General features: G+C 41.0%; 2 protein-coding genes across 3 annotated transcripts in view; both read left to right on the plus strand.

Moving 5' to 3' along the window:
* The window catches only part of nalcn (sodium leak channel, non-selective), a 34327-nt gene extending 32336 nt beyond the window's left edge, over window positions 1–1991 (plus strand). For both annotated transcript variants that reach the window (XM_077616669.1, XM_077616671.1), the window contains exons 43-45: window positions 84–233; window positions 295–412; window positions 1253–1991. In XM_077616669.1, coding sequence (XP_077472795.1) covers window positions 84–233; window positions 295–412; window positions 1253–1395 — 411 coding nt within the window. In that variant the 3' untranslated portion in view covers window positions 1396–1991. The remainder of the gene's footprint in view (window positions 1–83; window positions 234–294; window positions 413–1252) is intronic.
* Window positions 1992–12226: 10235 nt separating this feature from the next.
* On the plus strand, window positions 12227–22286 carry tmtc4 (transmembrane O-mannosyltransferase targeting cadherins 4). The gene is made up of 18 exons (XM_077617817.1): window positions 12227–12442; window positions 12677–12904; window positions 13131–13246; window positions 13440–13656; window positions 15094–15181; window positions 15258–15355; window positions 15914–16006; window positions 16176–16337; window positions 16922–17124; window positions 17215–17389; window positions 17892–18023; window positions 18323–18402; window positions 18471–18578; window positions 18652–18793; window positions 19091–19205; window positions 20651–20763; window positions 20846–20915; window positions 21359–22286. The coding sequence occupies exons 2-18, from the start codon at window positions 12743–12745 to the stop codon at window positions 21505–21507; spliced, it is 2223 nt and encodes a 740-aa protein (XP_077473943.1). The 5' UTR covers window positions 12227–12442; window positions 12677–12742; the 3' UTR covers window positions 21508–22286.
* The last annotated feature ends 204 nt before the right edge of the window (window positions 22287–22490 follow it).

A 22490-nucleotide genomic window follows, 5' to 3' on the forward strand; every position in this document is an offset into this window, starting at 1 on the left:
TCGCCGTGGACCCCCACCCGTGGAGCCGCCCGGCTGCCCGGCGACCCGCGGCCACGTGACCCTCGTTGTCGTTGGCTCCGCAGAAACAACAGCAGTCTTGTAGCATCATCCATAGCCTAAGGGAGAGCCAGCAGCAGGAACTCAGCCGCTTCCTCAACCCTCCCAGCATCGAGACCACGGTGCCGAGTGAAGACCCCAACGCCGACCGTCCGGACAATGCCTCGCAGCCTGAGGTGGGACTCCCGCCGCCGGCTCCACGTGCACTGCGCTGACTCAACTCCCCTCTTTGTTTAGATGAGCGGCCTCCAGCAGCTCCTCAGTCCCACCTTGTCTGACAGAGGGGGCTATCGGCAGGACTCCTCTGACCTGGGTAAACCGCAGAGGAAACTGGGACAGTGGCGGCTGCCTGCAGGTGTGTCACTAACAGCTAGCTGGAGAAGCTTTAATTCGCACTTCTTTCATAGTTTGGCATGGCCTGCCACCAATATTCAAGTGCAGCTCATATCTTTTATATTTTTATATATATAGTCTATTTATTTCTAATTATTTTCTTTTTTATTATTTATTATATCTAATTATTTTCTTCTTTTTCCAGTTAAGCAGCTATGAAACAGTTCTTTATCCATATAAAAAAAATAATATTAATTCAGATGTTTCCTGGCATTACCAATTAAGTTCAACATCACACTAAAAAGTTGTGATACCCCCAAATGAATAACAGATATGTTTCATACTCACTTAAGCAACGAGAATAAAAAAAAATACCAGAAACGTAACTATTTTAAAAAACATACACTGTATTTTCCGGACTATAAGTTGCACTTTTTTCTTAGTTTGGCTGGGCCTGCAACTTTTTTTTGTTCTTCTGACCAACAGCCTGTTATGTTGTTGTTTTTTATTCAGGCTATACATAGTAGTTATGCAACTCATACAGGTGCCAGTAATATCAAATATCGAATATCAATTGATAGAAAGATGGAAAACTCAACAGGCCGTTAGACAGCGAATATAATAGTACTGTCAGAAAAGAAATGTTCTAAACAATGGAATTTGTGTAATTAAAAGTGCATTGTTTAAAAAGTTAATAGGTTTCTCTTTGCAAGTTTGCCTATAAAGTAATATTAAATGACACCTGTGCATTTCAATGTCAACCAAAAGTGAACACGATTACCTTAATATACGAGTGGGAGTTTTTTTTCAATTGAACATTTTGACATGTTAATTTTTGTGTATTTTCTCACCTGTGCATCAGGTCGTACCAGCGTCAAGTCCATCGTGTGTAAAATGAACCCCGTCAGCGACGAGGCCTCCTCGGGGTCAGAGGTCAAGAAGTGGTGGACCCGCCAGCTGACGGTGGAAAGCGATGAAAGCGGCGACGACCTCATCGACATTTAGGTGCACCCTAACTCTGTGGTTCATTTTTGGAGGACATTTTAGCGACGAGTCCGGATACGGATCGCTCTCTCGACTCCTTGTTGAATTGATGGCGCTATTTTAAAACTGAAGGAAGAAATGGAGGTTGAGGCGACTCCTCCCAGAGGCTCCGGCTTCCCCAAAGGTGAATGAATGAGTGGAAGAAGGTATTTTGAGCCAACGTGGGCGTCAAGCAGATACCTCTGGGAAATGTATTTCCTGTCCTCCGCGAGTTTTGCTTTGTAGGCACATCTGGTGCGCGGCGAGGCCAAAGCGGATCGATGGAGGAAAAGCTGCTCTTGTTTGTGTATTCAGCTGTAAAGGCTCGTTTCATCTCCCTATGACCTTACTATTTATCACATACATATGGGTTTTATTACGGATACTTTATACACATCTACTTGGTAGAGAGATAGTTGAGATTTATAGCAAAGCCCAAAAAGTGAAAGTTAACATGAGGATTTGGAATTGATTCAAAGAGGAATACTTTGACGTGTACGCTGAATAAATGACTGTGAATGTAATTAAAGCTATACAGAAAAATGTATTTAAAATTAAAGTTTTACTCTACATAGATATGAACGTTGTTTGGTGAATCTCATGGTTTTTAAATGATACCTCCCCCCTCCAGGAGGGAGAACATAGCTTTTTCCGCCACCTGCAGGAGCCGTGCAGCGGAATCTGGAGGACGTCCGCATCCTACCTAGTGAGTACATTATCTAATTTAAGAAAAGAAATAATGTTCAAGTCTTTCATTTCGCCAATCAAGTATTTTTAATATTTAATGACTTTGCAAGGGACTTTTTCACTATCAGGTTTAGACGGCAAGATGAAAGTGGATTAGATTTAATCTATTAGGAATAAAAGATTTTTGAATATGAGCATATCAAGATTTTGAACGTGCATGACAAAAAAAACTCCTAAAAGGTTGTTTTGCTTCATATAAACGAGCACAAATGTTATTGTGTAGTGTCCTAGATACATAAAAAATGCAATCACATCCGTATATGTGAGAATTTATTCATCTGTCAACGAAAACTCGTTATACTCCCAACTTTTTCAGGGTTTGTGGTTACTCAAGTGGATGGGAATGTTTTATTATTTTTATTTTTTGTGTGTTTTGTAACATGACTTTCTTTCGTGTCCTTTGACAACATTTTCCCATTGAGGCCTTTCGCAACCTGAATATTTCATAAGTAGAAACAGTCGTAAGTTGAGGTAGCACTGTACTCAAATTCAAAGGTTTTCTCCATTGATCGAAAATAATAGAGGCACGGTTTTCCTCCATCTAGTGTTAAAGTTGAGATATCCACAAAATATAGGCTGAATTGTCATTTTCGGCATTTGCCGCCGGCCATAAAACCTGAGCAGCGTGTCGCATGTGGCCCGCGGACTGGAATTTGAAGGGCTTGATAATGAACTCGATCCAAGATTCAGCTGCCGCTGGGACGCCCACTCGCTCTGCAAAAATCCCACCATTTGGAGAGACATTCCGGGCCCTCGATGAGCCAATTCTCTGGGCGACATACGGTCCCGCAGGGAACCAGTGTGACACCGGGCCCCGTGCTAATCAACCGCCTTTAATTTGCCCCTTATTACTCGCCCTTTTCTTCTCCGCCACCATCGGCTCTTAAGCTCTACTTAGCTCCAAACCGACTCATCAAAGCGCCTCTCTCTTTTCTTCTCATTTGCACCCTGCGTGCTGTAACATTTGTGCCTTTTAATTGCCTCGGCGTAAGACACTGCCTCGTACGGGGGCTGTTGTTTGTCGAAAGCCCCCCCTCCTCATAAACCGTCACTTTTCCATCACGCGTGTCCACGGCTTACTTATGGCACTTTGGTAATTGGCCAGGAAGTTCTTAAGTGCAGTGGCTGTCTGAGAGTGGAGATTAGCTATAATTAAAATCCACCATTGGCCGCGCAGGCTCGTTCCCCTCCTGGTGAGACGTTAACTTAAGTGCTGCACTTTTGCCGGAACACACCTTTCCTCAATTTTACCGGCGTACAAACAGGCCCCAGCAAAAGAAACAACCATGAAGAGTTATAAGCGAGTATTAACATGACCACGCATTATGGTATAATTAACGCCTAAATTACTGTATAAGGCAGAGGTGTCTAAACTTATTTTCCGTGACCCCTTTCAGATATATTCCAAAGAATCAGGTTACAAAAAAAGATTTTTAGGTCTTAACTCTGGCTAGCACATAAATTAGGGGGCCATCTCAAAAGTCCTTCCACTTTCATTTTTTACAGACAGGATTATAAGCAATTTTTAAATATAAACTCATTGTACTTATTGTAGTATAGTATATACTATATATATAGATATACTAAAATTCCACACTTTCTTACAATGATTTACAAATGTCAATTTTGACTTCTGAGTTTGAGAGCACTGATTAAGTGACTGGCTCCATCTAGCGTTGAGGCTGAGAACAGTAACAGAACATAAACCAAACTTAAACTTCATGTGCAGGCCTCATATAATACTTTGCTGCGGGTCAAGAAAACCCGGCAGTTTGGAGACCCCTGGTTTAGCTTACCTTAAAATAAGTGTCAGCATCTTGGCCCGGTCCTGCCTTCCATCCCATCCATGCGTTTCCAAACAGATGGCTACTAGTACAATCATTTGAAAAAGTAGCTAATTATTTTAGCAGCAGGTGGGAAAAGCAATTAACAACTGGCATAATGTGTTGATTAAAATCCATTCCACTCTAAAATGAGAGTAGAGAAGCTCAGTCGCACGAAGGCACTTGGCGTCCCTCCACGGGCCACAGCTGTCACTCCCAAAAGACCAAAGCGTGACTTTTTGACCTGACAACATTTGGCTTTTTGGTATGAGGTGTCATCATAAACATCACCTTCATTTTGCCACTCTTTCCTGTAATTAAAAGCTACAGTGTCAAACGGTTTGCTGCAGATTTACAGTCCTACAACGGAAACCCTCTCGTATATGCCATTAAAATCCTTTCGTATATGTCATCCTGACAAACATTTATAGACAGTAATCCAAAGGTGTCCAAAATACGGCCTACTGCACAGTTTTTATTGGCCCGCAGCAAACGATAAAATGTATTTTAATATTGCCCGCAAATGAATTTTAAATACAGATGACATTTTGTTGCATTTTTCAATTTTAGATGAAGTTAATCAGTCTTATCTATTATTTCCCATTAATTTAAAAAAGAATCAGAGAAACTGGGCTACAAAATGATATTGTTTAGTTGAGATTGTCTGTCTTTGAGTCCCATTCACCTTTTGGGTAAGCTTTCTTATTGGTTTAAGTCCTTTTGAAGCATTTTAATTTTTGGATCTGAATGAATGGCTTTTTATAATGGCAGTCTGAACCCAACACATTTTCCAATCACCTCCAAAATTGAATTAAAAATCTTCTTTCATGCTTGATATGCTCCCCCAGGTTTAGACCACCGAGGCCATGTCCTTTTAAAACCTTTTTAAATGCCGGCCCCCCAAAAAGTCATTTCCAATCGACGCACCGTTCGATTACCGCCGTACTGAATACGGAACGCGGTTGGTTCTCTCTGCCCACATCCCAAAACCTAATTTTTCACTAAATCCCTAATCAGGCCCATTCAAGTGATTTTGCCTCCATGCTTCCCACACTTGGCTCCTTTAATTATAGGCCCACCTATGCTTATTCTGATCTCAAAATACGGGTCGAAATTTCCCGGAGAACTCGTGTGCGCCCAATCAAATTCAAATACCTAATGATCAAAGCAGAAAGGCCTGTAATTGCTGTGAAAGGTTACCCCAGACTGCCTGCGCAAACCCAGGGTGTGATTAGAACCAAATAATGCATACCTACAGGGGGTGCTATGTTCAAACAATTAAATTTCCCCGCAGAGAGCAATCTTACAGATCACTGAGAAAGCCGTTTTAATGTGACTGTGTATTGCCCTTGGTGAGACATTACCTTATCATTTTGCGTTGATCCTTCTGCTATTATGCTAAATTGTGCGTGCATATGGTCCTCTGGGGGTGAAGAAGCAGAAAATGGAGGTGGAATTACAGGAAAGATGCTCGAGATAATAGCAGAAAAAAACAAAAGGGTTGTGAGAATGTGTCAAAACTAGAAAGTGACTTGAAAATACAGTCAAAAGTGCAACGCTAAGATTTGATAGAACATTTTCGTTGGAAAAACGAGGTTAGTTTTTGTCAAAACACGGATATGCCATGAAAAAAAGGGTGACCTTCTACAAATAATGGATTAACTAAATAGCAAGCGGCTTGGTGGAGCGAATGGTTAGCGGGTCGGCCTAACAGCTCTGGGGTTCTGGGTTCAAATCCAGGTTATGTGCATCTGTGTGGAGTTTGCATGTTCTCCCCGGGCCTGCGTGGGTTTCCTCTGGGTACTCTGGTTTACTCCCACTTTCCAAAAACATGCAGGGTAGGCTGATGGGACACCGTTCAGAAAATGAGATGAGATGAAATGAGACTAAATAGCATACAAAAAAACAAGTGTGCTACTACAGGCTGAAGGCTGTGACAAATTGCACGTATGCCCTCTGCTGGCTAACTCCTAACTAACAGGCACCAAAAATGAATAAATATCGAATCAGCCCTGATACAAAACATAAGAAATCGAGGTGCAAGGATCGACGCGTGTACGTCCCTAAAACATATCTACCAAATTTTCTATCTCGTGACCAAATAATAAGGGCGACAGCTTTTCTGTCCGTCTCTTGTGGCTGTGCAAATAATTTTCAGTGATGTTGTCACGGCGAATATCAAAAATCATCTTTCCAAATCAGATCTTCACTGTCTGGAAGAAGAATGAGAGTCGAGCAGAACATAAGATCACACAAACCATGAAGGGCAGCACAATTCTCTTGTGTTGACTACTCGATTGCTTTTGATTCTGTTTACACACGTACTATACAAGCCTTTTCTCTCTTTATTTTTTGTATTTGATCAGTAATTTGTGATTTGTAACCAGTGAGGCGTTACAAACTCGACTACAGGGCTTCTCCTTTTACGTCCCAAATTCACAAACTTCACAAAAATTCAGCCGTCCTTCATAGATTTGTCTTGTGTGCCATTCTCTCGCTTTGTTTATAGCAAAGGGTGTTCAACTTATGGCCCATTTAAGATCTGGTTATCTCGGAGACCAATCCACCGCTTCCCATTTTTCCTTTTTATGAAAATATATTGCCCACAACTGCTTAACAGAATAATAATGACTTGTATTGTTAATTTGTTTTCAGTTTTGTTGCCAGCTTGTCCCCCCCAAAAATGCTGTCCATTAATTTTTTAATCCAACTTATTTATAAAACACTTTGATCAATAGTATTTGGACAACACTGAAATGTTGATTTAGATTGCACTCCAAAATGAACCACTTGTATGAACGTTAAAGCAAAAAAAAAGGCTCAATTACAAATGTTAAGTGGATTTACATGATAAAAAGGGTGACATTAACAGATATTCTTGTCTTGCAGACTCCGGAATGACTGCAGGCTGATTAACTCTGTCACACAGACTCTGAAACACTAATGACTCATAAAGCTCTGGCTGCCACCTCAACTTGACAAATGGCAAATGTCAGCGGCATATTCTCCCGGTAGGCATAATTTTATTAAGTGCAAATATCACTGCGCTCCTTAGGAGACTCTCAAAGGTTAGAGCAGCAGCTGTAGCGGGTTTGGTGTGCGTTGGCTGGGATCCCTCTGCTTGATGGACGCAAGCAGTCAAGCATGCTCTTAACTAAATGCAGTAAGCAAAGATCATGTTTATTTAAAAGCCCAGGGCCAAACGCTGAGGTAAGGATGGCGTATAGATCATTTTTTTAAAGGTAATTTGTTGACTCATTCATCCATGCGGAGTCTATATCTTTAATGCAAGCTTCCAGAATAGGCTATGTGTTTTTTAAACTGTTTTTTTCCACTTGGTGAATGCCGAAAATTAAAGCGTGTCTCAGATGCTTGTGGAGACGTCCTATTGGTGTTCATTACACCTGCCCTGGTAATTGACGATTGACGTGTCCACTTGGTTACTGTTGCTATGTGAGGAAAGCTTTTAACATGCCTGGGACGTCTGGAGAATGATATCCATTTAGTGTAAGTCAAATTCAATTTTAGTCTGTTGGTATTTATGGCTCACGTGGGCCAGACTTGTTTATTTTGGGCTAGAAGTGTTAGCTTCCAGTCAAAATAAATTGGACATTTAGCGCCGTCGATTGCATTGAGAGATGAGTGAATGAAAAAATGAGGCAGGGCACTTGCATGCCAGTAAGTACAAGGATTGGGGGTAACTATTTCAAATGTTGCAGCAGAGAATATCAACAACACTTGTATAAATTTCTTGTGACAGGCCAGTTTTTGAGAAGTGGACGAAGGTCAACTAAACTTGACTAAAACTCTGACTACATATAACTGACAGTTTTATATAGCAATTCACTGTTGTTTGTCTGTCACTTCCATCTCTCCGACTCAACACAGGTTGCATTTTGACATCTGTCATTTTTATTTGATCTAAAAAATGCACTGGCCCAAGCCCTGAAGCCTCTGAGCGCATGTGGGTAACCACGTCTCGCTTTGTGATTGGCGCTGACGGAAATAATTTTCCAATGCTGTTTTTGTTGTTGTTGTATTTTTAAAGCCCAGGATGTCAATCTTGCTTGCTCTACATAGCCAAAGGCCACTACATTGCAAGTAACCTAAGGTAGTAAACACTTACTGAGAGTCCAACGGTGAATGTTTCTTGGTTAATAAGTGTCACAATAAGTCGACCTGTCACAAAGTGAATGACAAGTGTTCAGAAAAGTTGACTGTTGGCCAACTTTGGTGGCTTGTTGTCCACTTACTGAGGCCTTTGTCAGAAACTGGCAACTTTGAATTACTTAGCTATAGGGGCATTTTCCATATATGTGCTGTAAGTTAGCCAGCACCCAGAAAAAAAGCCACTGAGGCCCAGTGAGAACAAGCAAAGTCCACACAGTAAAGTCTCTTCTTTTTGCATAATTCTAATAAGATTTTTTTTTGTCAAATGAGAAATTCGGCAGCAAACTTTTTTTTTAAATCACTAACACTCGTAATAGACACAGCCCATAGCTATTTAATGACCATCTCATAAAAAAATATTTTCACCCTCTTGCCGTAAATATCAGCATTGTAAGCCATACGCAAAAAAAACACCTGCGCCCATCCATAAAACCCACACAGCTGCTACAGCACAAACTGGCAGCTCCTTAGGGTATCTACACTACCCCAGTATCACTACTATTCCTCTCTATGCCGCTCTCTCTTTCTGTAAAATAATGTGACAGGCCGTCAATCAAGCCGGGGCCCCCTGGGATGCTGAGAAGGTTTTCGGAGCGACACTTTTGCCAACATCACCGGGGAGAAAGCAACAGCGGGAAAACCAGGTCTCACACATCTATTTCTTTCTCTCTTTGCAACAAATCTATCACTATCTGTGGTTTGACCCCTCGGATGGAAGTAGTTGCTGGGCATAAAGCAGATAATCCAAGTGCCTGCCCCCGAGGCTCACATTGAGCAAGCTGCCGGCCGGGCGCTACCACTCTTCCACTCCGAATGGTGATGTGTTTTGAGAGCTCTGTCATTTAAGGGGCCAAAAACACCTGTGGAGGTGAAGGGTTAAGTTAATGGGATATGACAGGATTTTAATATCTGCGCCTGGCTGTAGGCAAGCAAGTGTTGCGGATCTCCACTTCTAACTCTCGCAGTGTGATAAATACTGTATTTTTCGAACTATAAGTCCCACCAGCCGGATAATGCATTTATGGGAGGGCAGTTTTTTGTTTCATCAGAAACCAGGAACAAAATATATATATTTTGAGTACAAGGCGGGTGGATTTTGTGGGTAAGACCTGGTTTGAGAAAGCAAATCTATCGCAATAGGGATAATAGCAAAAAGCGTGTGGTCGGCACATGTGTCACAGCAAAAGTATATCTGATCCGATCAGATGTCTTCCTGCAGAGGGCCTCGTCCGGCAATCCCGCGATGGACGACGCTCCCCCAGGTGTTTGTCTTGATGTGAGAGCCCTTATCAGAGAAGATCACCATCTCCACCTGGTTGTCTTTCAGCTTCATGCTGAGAGCAAAAGAATGATACAGTTTGCTTAGCTGCTTAGCATGCATGTTTTTGAGATTTGGGGAAACCAGAGTACACGTTACCCGTACTCTTCCACCATGCTATCAACTCATCGACTTTTTTTGTCCCTCCCAAAACAAAGGTCCTAGATGGAAACAATGATCAAATTTGGCAGTGCTGATGAAGTAAACAGTGACAGGTTTAATAATCATAGCATATTAGGTATTTTTACAAGAAACCCACACCTTCGTTCCTCTACAATATTCAGATCACTCCATTCCAATCGTTTAATGTTGTGACTATCATTATGAGGCACTCTAATATCTGCACCAATGCCATCATTTCTGTCATTTTGATAAAGTTTCATGTCCTGACAGCTCAACGACAAGCGCTGTGGCATTTATTTCCAACCACAAGGCGACAGGACCAACGGTCCACTGCGCTAGCTGGCCGCTTGTTAATGAGCCGTGAAAGCCAGCAAGTCATTCGTCCCGGTCGGAGTTGCGGCGTGGCAGCCCTCACCGCCCGCGAACATGGAAAATAGCAGACTTTAATGAGGGAGAACACAGCAGGTAAGAATTTCAAGAGTCAAACTGGATGTCCACTGAAGTGACATATTCTTATCATAATGACTGATGAATGCCAGTCAGCATCCGATTGTCAAGAAATCTGTTCTTATCAACGGCTTTAAAAAGGACATGCTTGTGTTTCATAATGTGGAGCTAAAATATGGTTTAAATACCAGCTCAGTATATCGCAACCCCATTGATGTAGGAATCGTCACAATTTTGTCTCGGTCACACATCTTTTTAAAAACATTTTTACATTCTCTTTATGAGAAATTCATATGAGCAAAAAATGACTCCCTGAAAGTCAATTTTACTGCATTAGCCTTAAAGTACTACTATCACACAAGTTGTTTCACTTTAATTAAATGATTGAATCCTGTCAAAGAGTGCTAAAAAATCAAGTGTCAAGAGTCACAGAGATCCATAACTATTTAAATGGTGCTATAAATATGATTTTGTAACGGTTTTCCTCTCTGTAGTTGAAACCAATGACATAATCAAAGGCAAGGATTCCAGCAGAAGGAAAATGAACAGCAGTCAAGACCCAATGACTTTATCGTGCCACGCACTGGAATCGAAAATGAAAGTGGGACTGAGGAGGGAGTCCCAACATAGATGATTCTGGGGGGATTCCAACCAGAGGAAGAATCACCATAACACAGCACAGGTAATTGAGAGAGAGTGCCGATCCCGGAAGCATCCCTGGCTCCATTAACATCAAATTTGGGGGGCTTACTAAATGCTAAATGTCTTCATCTATGCCCCTACTAGTATAGAGACTGAAAAACTAATAATTTAGCATGTGAAAATATTAAAGCCAGAATTTTTTAATGGTGCACGGCAATGCTGGCCGGGGTAAACAAAGAAGGTTAAAAGCCTTATTGTTTTGGTTCCAATCTCTTTGCTAATAACTCTTCATTAGCCAAACTTTATTGGTATACATTTATGGATGGATTTGTGTAAATCACAGTGTTCCACAGCGTTATGGTTTATGTTTGAGCCAATTACTACGCTGACCGTGCTTTGATTTATAGCAAATGTTTGAAAAAAATAAAATAATGCTGACTTTGAAGTAGATGATCACAACTGTATTTCCTGCAAAACCCAATGGATCGCCACACGAGGGGCTGGTGACAGACTATGCATATTTCATTAATTCTTTTGTATCTAAAACTGCACAATCAAAGGAATTTGTTCTCTACGGGCGACGAGAGTATCTTTGTCTATGTCCGGGGACCAGAGTAACCTCAAAAACAAATTGAAAACAGCTGCCAAATATGAACTTAGTTTTTATTAACAAACATTTTTATTAATAAACAACACATTGGAGAATACGTGATTGTGATGCCTGCTGTGATCACAGACAAAAAAGTTCCCATTCAAAGTTTCAGTCTTTAGTTTGGTCTTTCAAGTTTTCTATAAAGAAGATTTTAAATAAGTAGTTGTATGAAATATTCATTAGAAACCTGAAATATAGTGAGCAAATAACATGGAGTTTGCTTTAAATTTGTAGAACTTTCTTTAGGTCGTGTTTGTGGAAATCAGGGGGTGTCCAAACTTTTTCCTCTTAGAGCCGCATTCAGAAAAAGGACGCGAGGGCAAATTTTAAATTCTTCTACTTTCATTTGTTAGGCACTGGATCAGAATCAGGTAAACAAGATCGGGGTTTGGAACTAAACAATACTGTAAAATGTATACACTACTGAAACAAATTTTGCAGCACAAAGGGAAAATCTTGGAAAAAATTCAGCCTATCTAGTGTTAAAGATGCAATATAATTTAGGCTGAGTTTAAGCTTCTTGTGTGGGCCTTATTTAACAATATTGTCATAATTTTCTATCATAAGTAGCCAGCAGTTCGCTCGAAAACGATAGTTTGGACACCCCTGATGTAAATCGATGGCCATTCAGGTTGAGTGGGAACAGTGTTTTTGATCCTTAAATTTGTAAAATTCTTAAAAGTCAGTAGTAAGTTTAGTTGAGACAATTTTCACCATAAATTGGAGTGTTTGTCAGTTAATTTTGATTTGGGATGAGTTTTGTTGATGGTCATGATGCTGACATTCCAATTGTACCACTAGTAGTGCTGTTTCCACGTTTTGTGGCAGGATCACTGCGAAGCCATCCATTGGTTGGAATAAGCCATGTGATATGATGTATAAGGAAGTAAATCAAGTCAGAGGGTGTCCGTACGTTTACATGTGACAGTATAATGTCTGCGACTGGACGAGGATCCCTCACCCAATTGTCCGTAGATCGTTAGATAAAGTAGTTTTTTTTACATTGTCTGCAAAATAATCATCGTTAATATTGCATGTTGTGTTGATCTACCGATATTTGGGATCCCATCCCTCGACGAAAGATGCTATTGCTAGATAGAGTAGCGTGTAAGTATCACTTCAATAATCATGAATCACTATTTGATCATTGTGAAAAGCAGGATTTGATGTAGTGTGTTTGCATACATGCCTGTTTTAAGAGAGCGTTATGTTCGATGTTAGTTTTAAACGAAGTAAAATAATATGTAAGAAGTCACCATGTACAATCAGGTGAGAATTCAACAATGCATTATAGTCAACCAGTTGTTCATAAATGGTTTTGGTTGTTGTTGTTTTTTAAAGCTCACAGATGAAGTGGTCCTCGGGGATTTGGATGATGTCAAGGGATGAACAGGGTGCTGGTGCATCATGCCGTTGTCTGAGGTTGACTGGGATCAGAAGGTACCCCTACCAAGACTTGATGGAATCCAGGCCAAGGTGACTGTGGGTCTGGTGGCACTCCTCTGCTTCATCAATAGCTACGATGGGGAGTTTGTCTTTGACGATTCAGAGGCCATCATTAACAACAAGGTATTTTAGTTCTGCACTTCTCTGATTATCTCCAAAGTTTGTATTTTTATCTTCTGTAATTCTTTTCAAATTAGGAATAACGGAAATTGAATTTTTGATTGTGCTTAATGACCTTTGACTTTTGTTGGAGCATAACTGCATGATAAAACAATGAAAAAGCGGGACCTGATTGAACTAATGTGCTTTATACCCTGAAAGATAAGATACTATTTTGTGTATATTACAGGACTTGAAGCCAACAACACCCTGGACCAACATTTGGAGCAATGACTTCTGGGGAAGCAACCTGAGTAGCAATTCCAGTCACAAATCTTACAGACCGCTCACTGTCTTAACGTTCAGGTTTGTACTCAAATATACTTATACTGCGGTATAAGTCAGTTTAGCAAATTGGAAATATGCTCAGTTATGATTGTCTACACACCAACTGATGCAATCAATGACCGTTATACAAACATAGTTTAGAAAATATTATTATTTGGAGATCAGATGCTCTATTTAATTCCAGAAATTCATTATTTCTCTGTGAACGTAGGTTGAACTACATGCTGGCAGGCGGTCTTTATCCTGTCGGTTTCCACGTGCTCAACATCGCCCTCCATGCCGTCATTTCCGCTCTAATGATCGACGTGTTCGCCCTGCTTTTTGGTGGTCTGGCTTACGACAAGGGTGCTCGTATAGTGAATCGCGCTCCTAAGACCTCCTTGCTGGCTGCTCTCTTCTTTGCTGCTCACCCTGTCCACACAGAGAGCGTAAGTAACACATTTGACAAATGTTCAGGCTTTTTGCATTTTTCTGAAATTGCAGTTGACACTAGCACCAAGCAGATGGTCCACTAGACTTGAAATAAATTAGAATAGTTCGTTTATCTAAGTTGGGTGTAAAAAAGCCTGACTTCTACTCTTAACCCAGTCAATGAGTTAATAACAATTTAGACACTTCTGCTGTATGGATAGCCAAAATACACCATTGTAACATCTTTACCAATATCTTTCCCCCCCAAAAAACTTTCTTTTTGTGAACCTGTAGTCACCGTCTTTTGAATTCACATCCTAGAATGTCAAAGCCGATTCACCCCCCAATCCGCAAGATTAATTGGCGCCAATTAAGCGAGCGCCAATGCGCTGCTTTGAACTTAATCTTGAAACGGTCACCTACAGAGACATTGTGCCGCATTCCTTTTTTTCTTTATTTTGGGGCGGCAAACTAACAAGATAGATCCGCAGCGGCGTCCGTGTCGCAAGGTTTTTCGTACTAAACAGTGCAGTGCTTCCATGCCAAGAACAAACGGGCTGTCTCAGCTGGGAGCGCCGGGACCAAATTGCACACGGATGCCGCCGACGCCTCGCTATAGGATGCTTATTGACCTGTCGCATGTATGTTTTTGCTGTGAAGCGTGACTGGGAAGCGCTGGCTCCCTCTCCCGTTTTCTCTTTAATCATGACGGGCAAGGATGGTGCGGCGGGCACATGGTTGGCTCGAGCCCGCTACACGTATCAAAGCAGTCAGCCCCAGGATGCACACCACACTGTACCCACACACTATGGACTCACACATTAGTGGTAATGAGAGAACCTTTTCTCCTTGGTGAGTGACTACTTCTCCAGTTGGAACTAAATAAGGAAACAGAAAGGAGAATTGGCGAAAACAAAACAGTAGTATATTTGGTAGACATTTTGCATTCCCGACAAAGTCGACTGGATAAATATCCAGTTTAGTTTGGTGCCCTTTTTATTTATTTTTTGCCAATATTTTATACTGTCTTTTCTCCTGTGTTGGATGCATTAGGTGAATTGAAATGAGTATTGCATTGTACAATGGCTGCAAGCCCCCCAGTCAAATTGGATTGGATATGTATGACAAAATATTCCAGTTCTCATTCATTCATTTTCAACACTGCTGAACCTTGACTCGGGGTGCCGGAGCATATCCCAGGTTACATTGGGCGAGAGGCGGACTACGCCCTAAACTGGTCACCTGTCAGTCATAGGCCACGTATAGAGACAGACAACTATTGGCACTTACAATTACACCGCCACTGAGTGGGAATCACCACTTCACTATTAGGTGGCCTATTCCAGAGATTGCAAAATGAAATCAATTCAATTTCTTTTACACATCTATATATGATAAACAGTTCAGGGTGCGAGATAATGATATCCATTCGTCTGGCCTTTGCTCCACTCAAGGTAGCGGGTGTTGTGGGTCGGGCGGACCTGTTGTGTGCGCTCTTCTTCCTGTTGTCCTTCCTCACCTATTGCAAAGCCTTCAAAAGAGGTGAGTTCCATTTAACCTGACCTCACCTATTTGATTGGACCAACCACATCTTATTTATTTTATTTTCTGTCCACAGTCGAGGAAAATGGCAGCTTCTGTGTGTGGTGGATTGTGGTTAGCCTCGCCCTGTGCGCCACCGCCATGCTTTGTAAAGAACAAGGCATCACTGTCCTGGTACGAAAGTCTTAACAATGTTTAAGAAAGTTTGGAGCAACTTTACAAAATATATTAAACCTGTTTTTAATGATGTCTTAATGCGGCCTATTCCAGGGTTGTCTAAACTACGGCAATTAATGAAAATATTGCATGTGGCCCACAAAGGAAGCTTAAATTCAGCCATCAATATGTTGCATTGTTCATCTTTAACACTAGAGGGGTCTAGTCACTTAAATAGTGCATGTCCATTGTTTTTAGTCGATGGAGGAAACTAGTATTTCAGTATTTTGTTTTCATAACAAAAATAAACCAATGTGATCCACTTTTTTTATTCTGCTGTTTGTTTCAGTCGCGTAAATAGCAATATATAGATTACTGCTCTCAAGCGATTAAAATAATTAATTCGACCCTGGATCACCAAGATATCACCAAAAATAAAGTTTGGTATAGTTTTAGCATAAAAAAATTCTAAGCCAAGTCTATAATTGGAGCTAATGTGTTTTATTGTTTTTGTCACTGAACTACACTATATTTTATGTGGATTTTTAAATATCTGTCTTTGCGTTTTACCTCCAGGGCGTGAACGCAGCTTTTGATGTCCTCTTCATCTGTAACATTGACGTGTACGAACTGACCCAGGGGCTACTCCTCCGAAAGACCCCTTTTAATGTGAGTTACAGTACCCCCCCCCAACCGCCTCTGTCATAAATCATGTGGCCCCTTGTATGTTAAACGTCACATTGCATACATTGCCTATGCAAAGCTCAGTTAATTAGAGCTGCACGTATTATGCATGTACGTATGGACTGTATATGATGTAAGTAATGTTTTGTGACAGGCACGCGAGAGGCTGGTGAAGGGCCTGCCATGCCGCTTGGCCCTCATGGCTCTAGGCGGCTTCTTAATGCTTTACACCCGTTGGAGAATCATGGGAACTGGGCCGCCGGCGTTCACCGAAGTGGACAACCCCGCCTCCTTTGCAGAGAACATGTTTCTGAGAGTAAGTGAGATTGGATAGCCATAATCGGGTCCTAAAAGACCAACTATTGTATTGAAAATATGATTGTGTATCTTTTGTTTATCTATATCAGGGTTGAGTACTGTATTTTCCAGACTATAAGTCAATTTTTTTTCCCTAATATGGCTGGACCTGCAACTGTTTTTTTTCTCTCCAGACTATAAATCTTTTTTTTTTCCCTAATATGGCTGGACCTGCAACTGTTTTTTTTCTCTCCCTTTGACAATCGACAGCCTGTTATGTTGTCTTTTTTTAGGTTATAGCTTTTTGAAAAGAGATGCCTGATGAATTAAAATACTCAATTTATTTCAAAATTCATAGTCACTTCAATCTACGTCCTTACCTTGACTTATTATGTTAATTTGTATTTATAATCTATTATATATTATTATGAAGTGACTATACCAACATTCAACTTTACGATACGACATTTCACAAGAAAATCCCACGATCGTCAAACTTCCTAAAGAAATAATGAAATAGTGCATCCAGCTAGATGAATTGTACCCCATTGTTGACTGTTTTCCACTCCCTTCCATTTCCTCTGCCATGCTGATGATTGACAGGTAGTCAACTATAATTACTACTACGCCCTGAACGGCTGGTTGCTGCTGTGTCCCTGGTGGTTGTGTTTCGATTGGTCCATGGGCTGTGTGCCGCTCATTAAGTCCACCGCCGATTGGAGGGTGCTGTGGCCGCTGCTGTTCTGGTGCGTCCTGATAGGCTTAGTAGGCCGAGCCTTGTGCTCATCGGACGCCCAGCAGAGGAGGTAAACGAGCGGAACCATCTCCTCCTGGTTTTACGCCGCCAAACTCTTCTTCAGCGATCCTCGGTGGAAACTCTGTATCTTTGTCTCCAGGACTCTTAGCATGGCCCTGGTCCTTTTGGTGGTCCCATTCTTGCCAGCCTGCAATATCTTCTTTCGGGTGGGCTTCGTCATTGCCGAGCGCGTGCTCTACCTGCCCTCGTCCGGCTACTGCCTCCTATTAGCCTTCGCTCTGGCCCACTGCTCTTGCCACTGGCTCAAGTACAAGGTGGGAGTGCATTTCGCCCAAATAAGGGCATGGTTGAATTTAGGGAAATTATCAGGAGGATATGTATATATATATATATTTTTACTTCCGAATTGAATTTTTTCAAGATGTTTTACTCATCCGTTACCTTTATTTTTAGACCGGTAAAAATAATGCGAAAAACAATTACAGCAGTAAATGACGACTAATCCTATTATTTGTATTAACTACTACTATTACTGACTATGGGAATAGATGTGATATGACCAAATTCCAATATGGAAATATTTTTAGTGGTATTATCACCAATAAAATACTTGAAATGCCAGAAAAAGTAAGTCATACATTTTTCACTGTCATTAATTTTGTGTTGTAAAAAATGCTTCTAGTAAGGCATCTAATTGTTGTTAAAAGAAAATCTGTTTCGCTTAGTATCGATCAATGATTTTTTAAAAATCTATTATAAATTGTGCATTTATGAAACTGTATGTAACAAATTTGCATTACCGTCCCTTCTCTGCAGAAGCTCATGTGCATCTCCATCTTAGCTTTGTTGCTAACATATATAGGTCGCTGCGCTCTCCGCAGTCACCAGTGGCGGTCAGAGCAAAGCCTCTTTACCAGCGCGCTGGCCGTGTGCCCCCTCAATGCCAAGGTGAAAAAAAGACCCTCTTTTTTAGGTTTATTTATTTATTTTTTATACTAGGGATGCCCCCCATCCGTTAACGTGATTGGCCATCAAGTCCAATCCCGTCCTTTTCATGGATCCGAATAATATATACTATATATAATCTTGCCATACCTTTTGTTAAATTTGTAAGAAAAAAAAAACACATTTTGGATATCATTAATACATTTCCTCGGTATTTGATTGGAACTCATTAGAGTCTCAAAATCAGGGGACATCCCTACTTTTGACCTACTGAAATTCTCAATAACATCCCCATCTCTTAGGTACATTACAACGTGGGGAAGAATTTGGCCGACAGGGGCAACACCACAGCAGCTGTTAGCTATTACAGAGAAGCTGTCAGGTTAGTGTTTACTTTACAGTGGCACATTCTCCTCAAATGATTGAGAACTCTCCACGGACGTCTCGCAGGCTCCATCCCACCTACGTACACGCCATGAACAACTTAGGTAACATCCTCAAGGAAAGGAACGAGCTGATTGAGGCCGAACAACTGCTCTCCAAAGCTGTTTCCATCCAGTACGTAGTTAGTAATGTGGAAAAACAACGCGCATTGCATCGCACCCTCTTACCAACATCACTCTTTTTACAGACCTGATTTCGCTGCCGCTTGGATGAATCTGGGTATCGTGCAGAACAGTTTGAGCAAGTTTGAGCTAGCCGAGAGGAGCTACTGGAATGCCATCCACTTCCGGAGGAAATATCCAGATTGCTACTACAACCTGGGACGCCTGGTGAGAATGAAACCACGTTTCCATTGTTGACTTCTAATTAATGCAGACCTTTGAAAAAGCAATACTGGCTTCATATCTCAAATTATTTCACGCGGTCCCAAAAATAGAACATATTTCAGTTTTTAAAACCGTTCTCTCGTGGGATATTTCACTGTAAAAATCATTATTCCCAAAATGTGGTATAAAATATCAATTTTTTGGTTGTTATAAAAAAAATGATTATCAGCACAACGACTTTAACACTCCTAACTATATTTTGATGACACATCATAAAGTATATTGTTTTAATCTTGGCAGTATGCAGACCAGCAGAGATATTTGGACGCTCTGAATGCATGGAGGAACGCGACAGTGCTTAAACCTGATCATAGCCTAGCATGGAACAACATGGTCATCCTACTGGACAATATTGGTATGTTTGTCCACATGTCCACAAACACCTAGTGAGCGATTCCACAAAATCCAGGTGCTCCTCGCACATTATCATAAAGCGATATGGTGCCCTCATGCAATGTGTGCTTTTTATTTATTTCTGCTGTTCTTCAGCTCATTTATGTGAGGAAAACTATCAAAAGGATTAAGAGAAAAAAAAATGCCACACCCAGAGTAGCAGAGTGGTTTATCACTAGTATTTTTATCTTTTAAATGTTAGCATTATTTACTTTTTCAATGCAGAATGTTTGGATCCATTTTTTTTTTAAGTGTGCACAAATTGCCAGTCATTACTTTTGCATTTTCGACTTAAACACCCTTAATTCTGTGTCCCAGCATTGGCGGGAAAGAATTGTTTGCTTGCTTGAAGCAAATCAAAGCAACCCAACAAGATTAGAGCGGAAGAGCGAGAATCAGCAATGCTTGAAATTTATGTATTAGGGCTATTGTCTTTTGAGTTTTCCGAGACGCTCCTCCCCGGCGTGTGGAGAATGCTCTGATTTCCGAACGCTCCAGCCATTTTGTCGGGGAGGCGCTCCCGCGGGGTAGTGGGGGTGGAGTCTCCCAGGAGGGCGCCACAGCCATCCAATCAGGGCGCAGTGTGTTCGCTGATCAAACGTGGGCGAGGACAGCCAGCGCGATGTCCTTCTAGAGCCCCCCTTCCGCAAATCTGACTGAAATGATCATAGCCTTCTCCCTTGCTCGCCAACAAACAAACAGAAAAGGGAAAAGAAGAGCAATGGATCTTACTTTCATTATGATATTGGCAATTTTTGTTTTTCTGTGGCATTTTTCTTAACATCTCATGACTCTGGGCTGTCTGCTTTACTGTCTGTCTCCTCTAGTTCTTTATGCTTTTCTGTTTTCTTTTTTTTCGGGGTGGTGGGAGTTGGGGGGGTGAGTTAGACACCAGACGGGTCAGTGACAGAGATCAATAACTCAGTCGTGCCTTGTGTTCATCCCTAATTAGGGAGCAGACCGCTCGTCCGTGTGCGCATGGGGTTTAAGCTCCATCCCCAAAATAAAAGCAGACAGTCAGCATGTCGACAGTGTGAACTGTCTTTTATTTGCCCTTTATGGGATCTTAACACTTTTCAAATACTGAATGTGGCACAGTCTGAAGTAATAGTCATAAGATTTTTAATCATAATGGGCAGTCACCAATGTTTTTGGTTTGTATGTCTGTGTTGTTTTTGGGAGCCCTTTTAATTTTCGTCTTGGTCAGTTGGATGAAAATACTTATTACTGGAGTAAAAAATATGTGTGGCCAATGAATTTATTAAAGATAAACTGCAGTGAAATATTCCGATGCTAGAGGGTTATTATGCCGCGAGCTTTCTCATAGAGTGGGGGGTCGTAAATGTGAGATATTTGATGTCAATGTATCTGCGCAATATGGTAGTTAAACTCCACCCTCTTAAACAGGTAACTTAGGTCAAGCAGAGCTGATTGGGCGAGAAGCTCTGAAACTCCTCCCCAATGACCACACCATCATGTTTTCTTTGGCTAATGTCCTGGGCAAGCAAGAAAAGTACAAGGTCAGTAAGAGTTTTGAATTCGAAATATATAAATAAATATATTTTTATGGATGTGTTTTAATATTGTGTCTTCAATTGTTAGGAATCGGAGGGAGTTTTCCTCCACGCTCTTCAAATCAACCCAAAAGCAGCTGGTTGCCATGGCAATTTAGGTGACTAATACATTTTTCAGTTATTTTCAGACTGGTCTTTTTTTTTTTATATTATCAATTTGTTGTATAAAAAAAATATGTTTTCCCCCAAAGCTAGAACCTTTTTACAAACTAAAAATTCAACCGGTGAGTACTAATATTTGAGTACAGTTTAATAATCTGTGGGTAAAGATGACTAAACAACATTTGTTTCTATCTCGGGGACTCCGTACTATATCCCTGTATTTGCTTATCATTTTTATTGAGATTTCTGCTATTATAGAGGAATTTCCTAACTTCGAATTTCTGTTGTTGTTACGACCTTTTGCCTAACAGAAGCATTTGAAGTACTTTCCTTTTATACGTGATTATTCCCCCAATCAATACCCCAATGAGCATTTTCTCCTGTCTTATCCAATCCATAATTCGCAAAATAAAAATGGTCTTTTTTGCATCTCCCAAAGCTGTGCTGTACCATCGCTGGGGCAAGCTGGAACTGGCACAGAAACATTACGAGCTGTCTCTCAAGTTGGACCCCGAGGCCCCGGGCACGCGAGACAACTACAACATGCTGCGACGCAAACTGGACCAGCGCAAACGCCACGCACCCTGAGGGTACTCCCACCTCGTGCCCTTATCAAACACTCCACTTCACAGTCTCACTGATTTTTACAAACACTTTTCGCGTTTAATGAAAGGGTCGTTTCATAGCCGCTTCGCGGGTGATGCATCTTAATTAGATTTTCCACAGTCGTAGCAGACGCAGGTGTCATACGGCGTATTTGTTGCCGTTGTTGTGCTCCAAGCACACCATGTGGAACCCATTGGCCTCCACGCCATGTTGTCTCAGCTGGACACGACATTGCCACCACACATGTGAGGGTCACAAAGAATCCTTATTTGGATTGACCTTTGTCCTCCAAAGTCAAACATGTTCCTCCTCTTGATCCTTAACATGAGACAAAAAGTGTCAGTTGCAACTGTTTTTTTGACATCCATTCAATAGCAGTTCAAAAGAAATGAGGATTTAAAAAAACAACAACAAAACTTTACCCAAATTATTAGATTTCACTTTGATAGGCGTTGGGGAGCATGACACGAAATCTATATGACAAATGAATTGATTTATTTTTCATGTTGAGGTGTGGCTTATTGTAATTGTTCAATGTTGTAATTCGTTGTCTTCTGTTAACGACAAGGTAAGTTAACTTCTCTCGTTTTAGAGTTTGTCGAGGCCTAATATGGTGCTCTCATGTATTTGCCTAATTATGGAGACATGCGCTTAGAAGTGGGGATGTGAGATAAAATAGGAGTCGGTGCGCCTCTCCATTATTTAAAGTGCCTCTGATAAACCCTAAATAAAGTTTGACTGTTCTAGTCGGCTTTCTTTGACATCATTGTCTTTTAGTATCCAAACCATCAATCAGAGTTCATTGTTTCACCAGCCGAAGGAAGTTACAAAATAGGGATTTAATACAAAATAAAACTATGGATAAGGTAAGTTTATTTATGTAAAAAAACCCTGTAAAATTCCACCCTGTTCCCTACATTTCAACATTTAGTCAAATTTCTACCCACCCGTTAAAGGAAACGCAC

This window comes from Stigmatopora argus, chromosome 13 (genome assembly GCF_051989625.1).
Source record: "Stigmatopora argus isolate UIUO_Sarg chromosome 13, RoL_Sarg_1.0, whole genome shotgun sequence".
NCBI classification, from domain to species: Eukaryota; Metazoa; Chordata; class Actinopteri; order Syngnathiformes; family Syngnathidae; genus Stigmatopora; species Stigmatopora argus.